Below are 16151 nucleotides of genomic sequence, written 5' to 3'. Positions count from 1 at the left end.
GACATCGGCAGGTAAAGCACATGTCCTCCGCACACCGCTAAAAAAAAAAAAAAATTTTCACTCAAACCCATTAGGCCACATTAACAGTTTGCGCTTTTTGCTGTGTTTTTCCTCGCAGGCAAAACCTGCTCTCTTGGCAGTAAAGCAGCTGCTTACAAAAAAGCGATTTTTGCTGAGTTTTTGCTGCCTTTTATGCATGTTGATAAAGTTTCTTGGTGAAAAAAAAACATAAAAAATAAAGAAAGAATTAAAAAGAATTTAACTGCCTTATGTTTTTGCACCCCTGCATTTTTGCACTTACCCATTGTTTCCTATGAGAGACGCTGACATTCTGCAGTTTTTAATAACGCAGCGGTTTTCCAAATCCGTCAGGAAAATATAGGCAATGTGGGTGCATGAGATTTCGGAAATCTCAAAGGGTTTGCTGGTACTGTAAAACACAGCAAAAAACACGGGGCAAAAACGCAACATGTGAACATGGTTTTAAAGTGTTAAATACAAGGCAAACTGAATGAATTTCACGTTAAAAGGCTGCAGATTAGTCCCACTGAATTTCTATGGGGCAAAGCCGCATGAGAATTGGTTGATCAATCTGTGGCATTAGTGATACCTTGCTGAAATGGAAAACCGGACATGTATGTCTAAGAGATGACACTGAGTGCTAGCCGTCACATATAGATCTGTTGGGTTAGTTTCTTTACCAAACATCTTTTTAGAACATTATTCCATATAGAGCAAAGGGGGTTGGAGAGCTGCAAAACAAAGGCCAAAAAAAGGGAACCCAGGGATCCAAGGCCTCATTCAGACATTGGTGATTTTTATCTGAAGTAAAAGCACGGGGACTGTTCAGTGTTTTGGATCTGATTTTCATTGATGGAATTAAAAAAAGAAAAAGAAGAACTGCAATGCTTCTCCTATACACTGCAACGTTAATCATAATATGTGACGAACAGCCCACCGCCGTTCGTCTACTTACGGGCGACACTAACGGGGGTCCCGCTGCCACCAATACGTGACCGACAGCGGACCCTGTGTCACCACTATGTCACAATCCCACCACTGACACCGGTGTATCAGCGGACGGAGGGACGAGACACAATGCCGGCACACGGCTATCACAGGCACCGTTGGGGCTTATCTTAGTTATCCCACCACCGGCACCATGTGACAAAAATATCCAGCAAGCTAATCTCGCTCTAATATGATATCTAATATCATGTCCTCACTATATCTGAAACTGAACCTGTCAAAGACTGAACTCCTTGTGTTTCCTCCCGCTACTAATGTACCTATACCCGACATTGCCATTTCCGTCTGTGGTTCCACTATTACTCCCCAGCAACATGCCCGCTGTCTTGGGGTCATACTTGATTCCGAGCTTTCCTTTGCCCCCACATTCGATCACTGGCTCGCTCTTGTCATCTGCACCTCAAAAACATTTCTAGAATTCGACCTTTTCTTACTTTTGACTCTGCAAAAACTCTTACTGTTTCTCTTATTCATTCTCGTCTCGACTATTGTAACTCTCTTCTAATCGGTCTCCCTCTTACAAAACTCTCCCCTCTCCAATCTGTCTTGAATGCTGCAGCCAGGATCATATTCCTCACCAATCGTTACACCGATGCCTCTACCTTGTGCCAGTCATTACACTGGCTACCTATCCACTCCAGAATTCAGTATAAACTTATTACCCTCACCCACAAAGCCCTCCATGGCTCAGCACCACCCTACATCTCCTCCCTTGTTTCAGTATACCACCCTACCCGCGCCCTCCGTTCTGCTGATGACCTGAGGTTGGTATCCTCAATAGTCAGAACCTCCCACTCCCGTCTCCAAGACTTTACACGTGCCGCGCCAATTCTTTGGAATGCACTTCCCAGGTCAATACGATTAGTCCCCAATCCCCACAATTTTAAGCGTGTCCTGAAAACGCATTTATTCAGACTGGCCTATCGCCTCAACACATTAACCTAACCTATCCCTGTGTGGCAGAGCCAAAAGTTTTACCATAACCAGGTTCCCAGCATCATGTTCCCACATGCTTTATGCATCCATTAGCCCTCTGTGTCTGTACTGTTACACACTTAACATTATGGCTGGTCCATACAATCAGGGCAACTGTTACCACCCACCTTTCGTGTCTACCTCTTTCCTCATAGACTGTAAGCTTGCGAGCAGGGCCCTCACTCCTCTTGGTATTTGTTATAATCTACTGTATGTGATTATTGTTATGCTGTAATGTCTATTGTCTGTACAAATCCCCTCTGAAATGTAAAGTGCTGCGGAATATGTCGGCGCTATAAAAATAAAATTTATTATTATTATTATTATTATTATTATAATCAGAGAGCGCACACGAACAGCGCACTGACGGCCATCCCTATGCAGCCTGTGACTCATGGATCCAGAAACTGGGCAATTTTGATTTGTGACTAGAATCAAAAAAATGGACATTTTATCTGTGAAAAGCCAACAAGTGTTTGTGACTCAGACGTCTAACTGAGGCCTAAAGCATATTCGGCAGTAGTCCACCTGGCGCTTACGCACTGCCGAAGAAGTGTGACAACACCTTAACTAGACATGCATATTGCAAGGGGTTTTTATTTTATTTTTAATCTCTTCTGAACGTGTAGGATTATTGTTTTGTTATACTCAATTCTCCTGGGCAAGTATAGCAGAAAAGGTTTCTGCTACAGAAAACAACCTCCTGACCCCCCAAAAAATAAATAATAAAAAAAAAAAAAAAAAAAAAAAAAAAATCAACGGTGTATTTTTCAGTATATTTGAGCCAACAATCTACAGCACTGAATTCTCAGTTACCAGCTAGTGGATCCACATTTTAATTCATTTATTCTAATCTGTGGCTTTTCCATGAAGAACTAGTGTGAGTGGGGTGTAAAATAGCCCATGTTAGCGAACAATCACTAGCGTATCGACTCCATTCTCATCCGGGAAAGTGGGACGATTTTCTTACCTGTCATCCATATACAATCCATCTTTTTACAAAGCAGCTTACAGTTTCCTATTCTAGAGAGTTGTAATTTATCCATAAAAATTGAATGGCATACTGATGGGCCGTATGGCATGCATTTTTTTTTTCACGCACTGTACGGATTTTGCAGACAGTGATCAGAGGGAAAAAAAAAAAAACATTTTCAATTTATAGAAAAAAAAAAAAAAAACAGAACAAAACTCTGACAATGATGGTTTCATATACCCAAGTTAAAGTTGTTTCATCACTGGGGTGGAGCAACATCCAAGGTAGTATTTTGGCTCGTGGTTCACCACCATCTGAGATGCCCAAACCTGTTTAATGTGAAGTCTGGTCCACCTTTAGTCTATATAGCACACAGAAACAAACATGAAGCCTGAAACCGACTGTATGTTGCAATCTGTAACCTCCTACCCAATAATTTCACTGCTGTCAGGCCCTTACCGCGCTGGTGGAAAAGCTGCAACAATCTTACAAGTAGACCAACCGGACGGTCCACTTTGCTCTCTATGGCGCTATGAGCACAGTGTTCAGTATTGATTAGATACCTAGATATGAGCACATAGATCGGCACGGCCAAAATATACACAGAGCTCCTATCTGCTCTAGGACATGAAGCAGATAAACAAGACTACTATGGGTCAAGCATGTTGAGTATTTGTTGCAGAATATTCAGGAAAAACACTGTTAAATTCACCTGTTTGTACATGGTTTATTTTCCACCATTCATTGAAATGAGTGAAAAAAGCTAAAAGAATTGACGTTATGCAGATTTGGAGAAAAAAAAAAAAAAGCGCTTTGATGGTCAAAAAAAAAAAAAGCATCAGGTACCTGAGATTTCAGAAATGTCACTTTGCTGGTACAGTTAAGTGCAGGGTTTTTTTTACCCTTAACCTGTAGCAAAAAAGCAGCATGTGAACAAGTACTTAAGTGTATGAGCGCCTGTTAAGTACTTGTTGCAGAAATTTCTCTGTCTCTTGGCAGGAAAAAAAAAAATAAAATGTAAAATAGGTGTGTTTTTTGAAGCTTTTTTTATTTTTTTGGCATGCATTTTTGGTGCAGTTTTTTTTTCCACTCACTGGTATGAGTGAAATTTTCAGCGAAAATGCTGAAAAAATTAAAATAGAAAAAAATAATAATTGATATACTAAATCTGCACCAAGTCTTCAAGTCGCAAATAAGCATCGGGTGTATAAGACTTCAGGATCCTCATTCACTTTGCTGGCATCAGGAAACCCTTCAGGTTTTATGCAAATCTGCACAAAAAAAAAAAAACCTGACAAATCTGCAGCGTGTGCACAAGCCCTAACACACCACCATTTTCTCAATAGTTTCCTAAACGGTTGTTTGCAAAAAATAACAATCACCTTTGCATTTATAAGGGTTTTAGAAAATCTTAAGTGTTATTGAGTGGAGTTCCAGTACTAGGACCGCCACCAAGAGTCCTTGAAGACAACCCTTTCTCAACCTGAATGTTTGCATGGGCAAAATAAAACACACATACAGTATATTCACCTCCCATGCCAGCATCGTTCCAGTGGTATCGGCACTAACGTTCACAGGGTTCCCGAACAAATCAAACATGAAGAGGAAGCCAGAGAGCAGCCATAGCAAGTAACGTCAATTAAATGAGGTATTACTGCTTGCAAACAATTTCTACAAGTTTGACGTCTAAATCAGCACAAAATCCACACAAAGACTGTAAAACCTACACCAAAAAACTTACAAAGATGAGCCATCATTTGTGGGGTGGGGTGAAGTCATTTTTTTATGCATCAAATACATTAAAAATGTCAGATAAAATGACACACGTATGCTTATTCTTTATGTTTTTTTTAGTAAAACGTTGAATAATCCTTAAAATGCTCTACGACGGTACTTAAGTACAATTATACAAACATTTCAACAAATTTCACAATGGAGCAAATAAAGAATGAGGCTAAGGGTGTGTGCACACGCTGCAGATCCACAGATTTGGCCCTGCGGAACCACAGCAGAATCAGCTGCGGTGTACAGCATCATTAAAATGAATGGCAAATGGAAACCGCAGTGCAGATGCTGCGGATTTTTCTGCGGTTTTCTAAACCGCAGAAAGAATTGACATGTCAATTCTTTCTGCGGATTCCGCTGCGGTTTGCCATCTGCTCCATTGTAGAGATGATAAACCGCAGGGCAAACCCGCAGGGTAATCGGCAGGTCTTCTGACCTGAGGATTTTACTAAATCCGCATAGCAATCCATAGCGTGTGCACACAACCTTAGGGGTATGTGCCCACAACTAGGAACAGTAGCGTTTTTGACGCAGCATATTTTCACTGAGCCCAAAATGCTGCGTTCTACATTACAAGCACAGTGGATGGGATTTATAGAAACCCCATGCCCACTGTGCTCCTTTTTAACGCTGCGTAAGCGGACCTGCGGTACCGGGTTTAGGTGCAGCGGCATGTTCATTTCTGTAGCGGAGACGCTAGTCTCCTCTGTGTACTTTCCCTGAATAAACTGTCATTAGATGCGGTAAATCCACATCGTTCTAAAGGATCTGGATGTCACTTGAGCACCCGCGTTACTCGGTGCATAGCTGAGCACCCTACGCAAACTTGATTAGTGAGCACTTGCAGAGTTTAAAAAAAAAGAAAAAAAATGCAAAGTGGGCATGAGATCTCTATAAATCCCATCCACTTTGTTGGAACTGTAAGACGCTGCATCTTTTGATGCAATTAATTTAAAAAATAAATAGATTATTTTTTTTTTTTTAAATGGAAAAATGCACAAGTAAAGTCACTATTAACCATTCTTATTCCTGACAAAAGGGTGCAAAGTCAATGTTGAATTGGCTTAGTTTATGTGGATTTTTCAGTAACCCAAAAACACCCATGTGACCATACATACCTTAAAGACACATTTAGATCGCTTGTATTGACGCTTGTTGCCTAAAGAAAATTCAGGATTAAAAATCATCACTCTCGGCAGCACATTGCTCCATGTAAACTGGACATGTGCTGCCGATAACATGATGTTATGGGGCACTGGACAATAGTATTGACCACCATTCTATGCCATACATTTCTCTCCAGACCATCTGCATACACCAGTAATTAATCAGAACATTTGGCTTATGTATAGCAGATTTGAAGTCATTGAACGGCAGGAATCGCGCAGTGGAAACGGCATAAAACCTGATTAATATAAAACAGAATGGTTGCTCATGACAACATAATATAAAGGATGGTGGTTGTTAGGCAGCGAGTCCCTAGCAACCAGTCTGTCTCAACGGACTGCTGGATTGTCAGCTCCAAGGCTTGTCAGCGGCAAGTAGAAAAGAGGAAGACTAAGGCTGTGTGCACACGCTGCGGATTTTGCTGCGGTTCCGCAGCGGTTTTGGCCGCTGTGGACCCGCAGCAGTTTTTGCTGCGGTGTACAGTACCATGATTCCCTATGGGAATCAAAAACCGCAATGCAGACGGTGCGGAATTTTCCGCGCGGATTATCTGCGGTTTTCAATCCGCAGAAAGAATTGACATGTCAATTCTTTCTGCGGATTCCACTGCGGTTTGCCATCTCCTCCATTGAGGAGATGAAAAACCGCAGGGCAAAACCGCAGAGCAATCCGCAGGTAAAGCCGCAGGTATTTTGACCTGCGGATTTTACAAAATCCGCACGGATGAATCCGCATCTAATCCGCAGCGTGTGCACACAGCCTGACAGCAACAAAGACATGGTTTTCCTGATCATGTAAAACAATGTAGAAAAATCTGATGAATGAACACCAAACAATGATACCATATACTATCTGCAAAAGGCCTTGGCTTTCCTGTATGTTGTGTATGTGCCATCTGCTCGTCACCGAAATGAGCAGTGAATCTCCGAGAAAGAGACCACCTATATGGAAGAACAAGATAAACAGCCCCTTCTACTGTGGCGGACGGCTCTGAATGTTAACACCTCGTATCCTAATAAGTCTGAATTTGACACGTGCTCCATTACTGGGGCGCTATTGACACGTAACTGTAAGATCCCCTTAACCAAAAATCACAGAAATTCCACCATGGCTTTACAAAAAGAAACCTTCTGTGCGGCATTGTACTGGGGAGGAACACTCACAGAATAGCAAGTAGACGGCAATTATATGCTCGCTCAGCTTATGCCAATCCTACACAATTGTACATAAATTTGGCAATGGTCCCTATGCATACATGGCTAAATGCGCTCCATTTTACCCTGCCTGCAGGACCGAGAGCAAGACATTATACAGGAGCCCATGTATAGACAGCAAAGGCCTTGTGCACACTGTCGCCTTATATAGGGCCATAATCGGGCAGCCGTAGCGGTGTATGAGGCGTTACTAAACCTCCATTTACCTCAGAATAAAAACACTTTTCAGCAGTGTTTTGGATCAGATGTTCATCCATTTTCGGCTCGTGTGTCAGTTTCTACCATCAGGGATAGATTATATATATATATAATCTAAAGTCAGCACACAGAAGGCATCCATGTGCCACCATGTGTTTGTTATTTCTTTCCCCACAGATCTTTGAGCAGCCAGGACTCAGATCAAAAACGGAAGAGTCTTATTACTTTCGACCATACGCTAAGGCCACGTGCACACGTTGAGTATTTGTTGAGTTTTTTACCTCAGTATTTCTAAGCCAAAACCAGGAAAGGAACAATCAGAGGAAACGTATAAGGCTATGGTCACACTATCAGTATGTGGTCAGCATTTTACCTCAGTATTTGTAAACCAAAACCAGGAGTGGGTGATAAATACAGAAGCGGTGACGTCTATTATACTTTTCCTCTGATTGCTCCTCTCCTGGTTTTGACTTGCAAATACTGAGGAAAAAAAAAAAAAAAAACACAACTCACCAAATACTCAAAGTGTGAAAGAGGCCTTAGTGAACATGGCTGTTCTAAAAACTCATGCCAGTCACATTGGCTGACTGCGTGTGTTCACGGGCACAGTGGATAGGTAACACAGTAACACAGGTTATTAGGTCTGTGTGCGATCCAGCCTCCACACAGACAGCACACGGTCCAAAAATATGTTTTTGTCAGGGTAGAATGCGGAGACATTTTTCTCTTGATGCTTTGTTCCACAGAGCTCCATATGGCGGAACACAAAGCACCACGTACGGCCATGTGCAAAAGGCCTAAAGACTAGGCAGAGGTTTCTGCAGTTATCACTTTTTTTTTTTTTCTTTCTACTAGATTTTTATGAATCTCCCTTGTGACAGATTTTACTGAGAATATAGCTCTATAAATCTCACTTTACACTGGTTGTCTGTATGTGTGTGTGTTATATGAACCAATATATCACAGCCATGCGAGAGTCATGGGATGATCTGAAGGATCAGTGTCAGCCATTTTGTGGGCTAGAGTCATACTCACCAGTACACAGTGTGGCTGATCTTTTATCATATGATCGAATTGTGGCTTTTAGGAAAAGACAAATAAACCTGCCCCGTGTGACGATGACAAGCACTGTTATACAACATGTTTACCTCATGTGTAACAAAGGAATAAATAGAAACTCCTGACACGGCCATATTTACCGGCTACACTGACTGGAAATTCCTTCATGGAAAAAATAATATTAACAACACGCCTCAGCGAGACCTCTGACTACATCAGGCCTCATGCGTCAAAGGGGTCCCTCGGAAAAAGAGTCCAATACAAAACACTGTCAATGATGGCAGACCATAGAAACTAAGTAAAATAACAACATATGAACTCAAGACTGAATGGGCTTGGCCGGGTATGCCGAGAACAACCATATGACCACATCTACATTGTAGGTGTAAGTTTATGCACAGCAGATCATGGCAGACATTTATGCAACCTTCAATCCATCTTATAAATGTGAAGGAGATTGTTTCTTCGGCACATGCATGGGTTTCTGCAAGCCCCAAACCATATATGAGACCATTGCAGATATAGTTGCATCAAGTCTGCCACATTAAATGCGGTCACATAGTGAGTCTTCACCTATAGCTATAGACAAGGCTAAATTATTATAGTGTCATTTATTCCATGGCGATTTACATGTGAGGAGGGGTATACATAATACATACAAGTACAGTAATCTTAAACAATACAAGTCACGACTGGTACAGGAGAGAGGACCCTGCCCGCGAGGGCTCAATCTACAACGGGATGGGTGAGGATACAGTAGGCGAGGGTAGAGCTGGTCGTGCAGCGGTTTGGTGGATCGGTGGTTACTGCAAGTTGTAGGCTTGTCGGAAGAGGTAGGTCTTCAAGTTCTTTTTGAAGGTTTCCATGGTAGGCGAGAGTTCCAGAGTAGAGGGGATGTGCGGGAGAAGTCTTGTATGCGATTGTGGAAAGAGAGGATAAGAGGGGAGTACAGAAGGAGATCTTGTGAGGAGTGGAGGTTTCGTGCAGGTAAGTACCGGGAGACTAGGTCACAGATGTACAGAGGACTCAGGTTGTGGATGGCTTTGCATGTCATGGTTAGGGTGTTGAACTGGAGTCTTTGGGTAATGGGGAGCCAGTGCAGGGATTGACAGAGGGGAGAGGCCGGGGAATAGCGGGGGGACAGGTGGATTAGTCGGGCAGCAGAGTTAAGAATAGATTGGAGGGGTGCGAGAGTGTTAGAGGGGAGGCTACAGAGCAGGAGGTTGCAGTAGTCAAGGCGGGAGATGAGGGCATGGATTAGGGTTTTTGCAGATTCTTGGTTGAGGAATGTACGGATCCGTGAAATATTTTTGAGTTGAAGTTGGCAGGAAGCGGAATGGGCTTGGATATGTGGTTTGAAAGGGAGATCAGTGTCAAGGATTACCCCGAGGCAGCGAGCTTGTGGGACTGGAGAGAGTTGGCAGCCGTTTAATTTAATGGATAGGTCTGTTGGGGGGGGGGGTCACGTGAGATGGGCGAAAGATGATTAATTCTGTTTTGTCCATATTAAGTTTTAGAAATCTAGCGGAGAAGAACGATGAAATAGCAGACAGACATTGAGGGATTCTGTTCAGTAGGGAGGTGATATCTGGTCCAGAGATGTAGATCTGTGTGTCATCAGCATAGAGAGGATACTAAAAGCCATGAGATTCTATGAGCTGTCCAAGGCCGAAGGTGTAAACGGAGAAGAGCAGGGGCCCTAGGGCTGAACCTTGCGGGACTCCGACGGATAGGGGGCACGGTGAGGAGGTGGTGTGCGAATGGGAGACGCTGAATGTCCGGTCTGCTAGGTATGACGCAATCCAAGACAGGGCCAAGTCTGTGATACCAAGAGATGAGAGGGTCTGTAGTAATAGGGAATGGTCCACTGTGTCAAAGGTAGAGGACAGGTCCAGGAGGAGGACAGAGTAGTGTCGATTGGCTTTGGTGGCTAGTAGGTCATTGGTGACCTTAGTTAGGGCAGTTTCAGTGGAGTGGTGTGGCCGGAAGCCGGATTGCACGTGGTCAAGGAGGGAGCAAGAAGAGAGGTGGGAGGATAGTTCAAGATGGACGTGTTGTTCCAATAGTTTTGAGGCATAGGGGAGAAGTGATATAGGGCGATAGCTAGATACAGAGGATGGGTCAAGAGAGGGCTTTTTGAGGATAGGTGTGATTGAGGCATGTTTAAAGCTTGAGGGGAAAACACCAGTTGTTAGTGATAGGTTGAAGAGATGGGTTAGGGTTGGGATGAAGACTGTGGTGAGGTTTGGGATGAAGTGGGATGGGATCAGGTCAAGTGCACAGGTAGTGAGATGTGATCTTGAGAGTAGAGTGGAGAGTCGATCTTCTGTAATAGTGGAGAAGTTGGTTTTGGGGGAGGAGGAAGGGCACTGGGGGTTGTTGACCAAAACTATCTCTGATGTTATCAATCTTCTCCTTGAAAAATGAGGCAAAGTCTTCAGCTGAGATGAGTGGAGAGGGAGGAGGTGCTGGGGGGCGGTGGAGAGAATTGAAGGTGTTGAATAACTGTTTAGGGTTGTGAGACAGGGAGGATATGAGAGATGAGAAGTAGGTTTGTTTTGCTGCAGCGAGTGTGGCCTTGAAAGTAGTGACGGACTGTTTGAATGTGATGAAGTCCTCATTGGAGTGGGATTTTTTCCCATCTCCGCTCAGCAGCCCTGGAAGCCCGCCTCAGTTCTTTGGTCAGACTGGTTTGCCAGGGCTGTCTGTTGATTTTGCGAGTTTTTGTATGTTTGAGAGGGGCAACTGATTCCAAAGCTACAGCTATTGTGGTGTTATATAGAGCGGAAGCGGCATCCGCATTGTGTAGGGAACTTATGTCTGTAAGAGGGAGGAGGGATTCAGAAAGGGAGTGTAGATCGAGGTGTTGAAGATTTCTGCGAGGGTGTGCGAGTTTTTGAGGTGGGGATTGTGGACCTGAGGAGGAGAGGGAAGAGAATGTAAGTAGGTTGTGGTCAGAGAGAGGAAGAGGTGAGTTAGAGAGGCTAGATAGGGAGCAGAGGCAGGTGAAGATGAGGTCTAGTGTGTGGCCATCTTTGTGAGTGGCTGCAGAAGACCATTGAGTGAGGCCGAAGGAGGAAGTGAGAGATAGAAGTTTAGTGGCAGCTGAGAGGGAAGTGGTAAATGGGGTCACATTGTCACCAGCAAGGTCGTAAATAATACAATAGGTTTGATTTTTTGCCCCATGCTTGGTGCAGTACCAGGCGACTCCATTCACTCGTATTATGCTGCAAGGTAGTAGTGTCATACAGCAATCTTAGGCCGCGTGACTAGTGCCAGGACTAAAGTTGCCCAGTAGGTCTAGCAGTGATTATAGAGGCACTCCAATATAAAACAGAGGCCATAATAGTTTTACAACATTGAGTCGTTAACATCCCTAACGAACAGTCTACGCGAGCGCCGACAGCCCACAAATGAGTTCGGTTGCCACAGATTATCACACTGAATCTTCATGTTCTGGTGATTCCAGAGTTACCACCATATCTTACTGATCAGCACTTACCAACGCTAATGCCCAGCACTATACATCTGCTGCATGTAGTTAGAGGGCATATACGGTAGTTACAAGGCCCCTATATAACTTCAATCTATTAACACACAATATGGTTACAAAGAAGTGCAAATAACCAAATCATAACACAAAAAAAGTACCTAGATACTCGCAGAAAAGCAAAACACAATTCTACATGATGATATCATTACTGGCAATCAAAGATCAAGGATTTATAGTAGGAAGGAAAAAAAATTCAATGTGTTGAAGGTGACTACATTTATGGGTGTCAGGGGAATAATCTATTACGTATTCCATAAAACTAGATATGTCAGCTGTTTTAAAGTATGATACAAACCAGGGAGTAGTCCATAGAAATGTAAAAGGCAATGAATAAGCACATATGCTAATAAACAAAATGTATACAAATGGATGGCAGTTTATCAGTATAAATACAGAAAACTGGTATCGGATAATCCAGAAAGTCAGTAGCGCCCATTTCTAGCTACAATCTGCAAAATGAAATAGAATCATAAAAAGCGATAAAGTTTTAAAAGATTTTCTTTTTATAATGTCCTATAACCATCAAGTTGGAGAGAGTTTCACTCCTTGACCGACACAGTTGAACAAAAACATTAGTGGGACCCCAGTCCAGCGGCCACTTCGGTAGCTCATGGCCACCAAACTACAGCTTTGCAAACTCCTGCATGCGATGCCCTCTTCTGAACATTTTTTTGCTTAAGGCCTGTTTCACACTTCCGTTTTTGTGTCCGCCAAACGGATCCGTTTCCGTTTTTTTGACGGAAACGGATGCCAACGGATCCTTTTTTTAAAAAACGGATCCGTTTTTTTGACGGATCCGCGGTAACCGTAATGGAAGTCTATGGGACAAAAAAAACGGATCCTGCAAAAAATGGCGGATCCGTTTTTTTACGGAAAACAACGGATTTTGACGGATTTGAAAAAACGGAAGTGTGAAACAGGCCTAAGGCTATGTGCCCACGTAGCGTTTTATTACGGACACTAAAAACCGGACTCCTTCCCAGAAATCGCGCGTTTTTTTTCCCGCACGATTTCACCGCGATTATGTTCGCGATTTTCACGTGCGATATTCAAGCACTTTCCAAGCAACGCTTGGAAAGTGATTGACTGGTGGTCAGACTCGTCAAACATAGTGTTTGACAAGTGTGAGCAGCTTTTTACTATTGAGGCCGTCTATGCGGCATCAATAGTAAAAGATAGAATGTTAAAAATGCTAAAAAAAAATAAAAATAAAAAATCGGGGTATATTTACCTTCCGACGTCCCGCGCTGCCATCCCGGGCCTCAGCGATCCCAGTAATGCCTTGCGAGACCTGTGATAACGTTGGTCTCGTGTTGCTATAGCGATCTCGCGAGACTACGTCATCACAGGACCTTGCCGCAAGGCATTACTGGGAACGCTGTGGCCCGGGATGGCAGCGCGGGACGTCGGAAGGTAAATATACCCCGATTTTTTATTTTTTATTCTTTTTTTTTTTTTACAGGGGTATGGTACCCAGGGCCTGGAGGACAGTCTCCTCTCCTCCACACCGTGGGTACCAACCGCACATGAGACGCTTAACGTCCCGCATGCTGGGCATAGCCACATGCGGGAAGTAAGCGATTCTCATGTATTCCTATGGGTGCGGAATCGCGGCAATTCTTTGTGATTCCGCACAAAAGAATGAGCATGCTGCGATTTTTTCCACGCGGAATGCCATAGGAATGCATGGGGGGCGTTCTGTACACGATTTTTAAATGTTTTCGCGCCAAATATCGCGGCAAAAACGCTTAAAAGTCACTACGTGTGCACACGGCCTAAAGCTAATATTTTTTTCATTTTAGTTATAAAAAAAAAAAAAGGTCTTCGGACCGTCCAGTAATCCACTATGGGTGATAATTAGTGTTGAACTCAAGTGTTCGCTATTCGAGTTTGCATCGGGTGCTCAGGTATTTGCAGAGTATCGCGGGTGCTTGAGTGATGTTTGAGTCTGCGCCCCCGCATGTTTTGTGGCTGTTAGGCTAGTTTCACACTAGCGTTTTTTAGCGCTGCGCTTCATGCGCAATAGAATCGCATACCAAAAACGCATCATGCGTTTTGTACGCATTTGCTTTTTTATGCGCATGCGTTTTAACCAGTTTCTAGCCATGCTAACTCTTAAAACGCATGCGATTTTAAACGCAGGCGTGTGCATGTCCATTCCCGTGCGCAAGCGTTTTTTTGAGACAGGTCGGACGCACCAAAAATGCAACAGGTTGCGTCCATCGCGCCTAGGCGCACACTACAAAAAAAACACATGCGCACGAAAACGCATACGAACGCGTGCATACGCTAGACCATGTGCCCTCATGTTAAAGGGACGCATGCGCATGGACGCGCACGAAGCGCAGCGCTAAAAACGCTAGTGTGAAACCAGCCTTACACAGCCAAAAAACACATGCGGGGATTGCCTGCCATACACGGGCAATCTCTGCATGTTTTTTTTTGGCTAACAGCCTCAAAATATGCAAGGCCGGAACTTGAGCACCCGAAGCAAAGTCAAGTAGAGAGTACTTGTGCTCAACACTATTGATAATACTTATCAAAGTAACTTAAGCATCCTAGGGTGGTGGATGAGAAGCTGAATTTTTTACCAAACCATGGCACAATTGATAGAGGAGAATATTTATCCATATATAGAGAGCATAGTATCAAGGAGGATAGATATATCTATATACACTAAATTATTCCCCACAGTATCAATTGGAGCATCTGCTGTTCAAGGACTGAGCTTCTCTCCAACCATCCCAGGGTACTTAAGGTACTTTGAGAAGTATTGCCAACTATTATGGATGTTGTTATGAAGAGCAATGTAATATATGATGGTTGATAATATTTCTCAAAATAACTTAAGTATCCTGGGATGGTTGGAGAGAATCTCAATTCTTGAACAGCGGATGATCCAATCGATACAGCAGGGAGTCTGTTTGTATAGGTGGACACATTACATACACATATAAACAATCACATATACTTTGCCATTTCATACCATTCCTTTATGCTTGATAGCATTGTCACCAAAATTACAAGTCAATTACTCACCTTCAGCCAAAACCTCATCCACAGTCACTTGGTGCCTCCCAATGTTAAATACTCTGCCAATGTATCCAGTGCCCAGGCCACTGGAAAACCCTCCACCGACTCCTGGTCCAGATCCACCCAATTCACGTCGGGAGTCAAAGAACTTCTTCATGTTCGTTACACCCCCCCACCCCAAAACATTAAAAAATTACTAAAGACTTGAGCAGGAAACACAATTGTATCCTCTTCCTTTGGGTCAGGCCAAATGATTCATTCAAAAACTGCCCACCCTGGTGACTGCTGATGTGACTGCCGAAATGTGCAGAGGGGGAGATGTGCAGCAGCAGGGGCAGCCCAGGAGGCCAGATCCGGGTGTGGGGCGAGGATTTCGGGTGACAACCCTACACGCTGAGCACTAGTGCTTGCCTAGCGTTGCATCCTGCATATGACATGGATGGAGGTGTCACCCAGGAATAGTTACAGCGATGGGTGTAGGCTGTGCGCCCCATACACACACATCACACCCCCGGTCACAAGGCAGCCAGCAGGGGACGGGGGAGCGGTGCAGCGCTGAGCCCCATGGAGAATCAGATGGGATCTTGTGTATGGGGACAGCAGCTGATAACTGGGGCTTAACCAGGAAATGATCGTGAACAGGAAATGACTTAGATTTACAAAAATCCTGCCCCCTCCTCCCTATCACCTCTAGCGCTCAGCGCTTAGCTCCATCATCAGGATGGCAGAGCCCCCTCCCTCCTCGGAGATGCCCCTTCCCAATGCACAGTGCCGGCTCCGAGCGTGCAAGGGGTGTGCAGGCGGCGGCGCAGCAAAAACCCTCTGCCACAGCGCTGGATAAGCCGGACGCGCAATGCACGCTGGGCCATGTAGTCTTTTGGGGGCGATGCTTTATGAGGCGTGTCGGGAGCAGGAACTACAATTCCCGAGAGGCTGCGGCGAGCCATCTGCCTGTCCTTCTGGAGCTTCGCCGTAGCGCTGCTGTGTTTTCTTACCTGAGCCTTGTGCTCATGACCTACATACTGTTGTGTGTGTCACATCCCTGACCTTCTCAGGCTGCGGACTGATGCAATTCAGCCTCCTTGTAGCTACAGTGTGTGGCTCACAATATTGGGAATAACGCTGTAGAATGAATGGGATTCTGGTATCTGACTGCAATTCAGTC

At 44.1% G+C, this 16151-nt stretch overlaps 1 protein-coding gene across 19 annotated transcripts in view; it reads right to left on the bottom strand.

Annotated features, from left to right (window-relative positions):
* AAK1 (AP2 associated kinase 1) overlaps window positions 1–15841 on the bottom strand; it is a 201119-nt gene extending 185278 nt beyond the window's left edge. For 8 of the 19 annotated variants that reach the window (XM_073569106.1, XM_073569105.1, XM_073569111.1 and 5 more), the window contains exon 1: window positions 14993–15839. In XM_073569106.1, the coding sequence (XP_073425207.1) occupies window positions 14993–15143 (151 nt within the window). In that variant the 5' untranslated portion in view covers window positions 15144–15839. Of the gene's footprint in view, window positions 1–14992 lie in introns of all 19 variants that reach the window. The other 11 variants (XM_073569097.1, XM_073569098.1, XM_073569102.1 and 8 more) reach the window with 5 other exon arrangements.
* Between the last annotated feature and the right edge of the window lie 310 nt (window positions 15842–16151).

This window comes from Dendrobates tinctorius, unplaced genomic scaffold (assembly GCF_039654945.1).
Source record: "Dendrobates tinctorius isolate UK_male_01 unplaced genomic scaffold, ASM3965494v1 ptg000022l, whole genome shotgun sequence".
NCBI lineage: Eukaryota > Metazoa > Chordata > Amphibia > Anura > Dendrobatidae > Dendrobates > Dendrobates tinctorius.
This window is presented reverse-complemented; position numbering and strand designations above follow the sequence as displayed.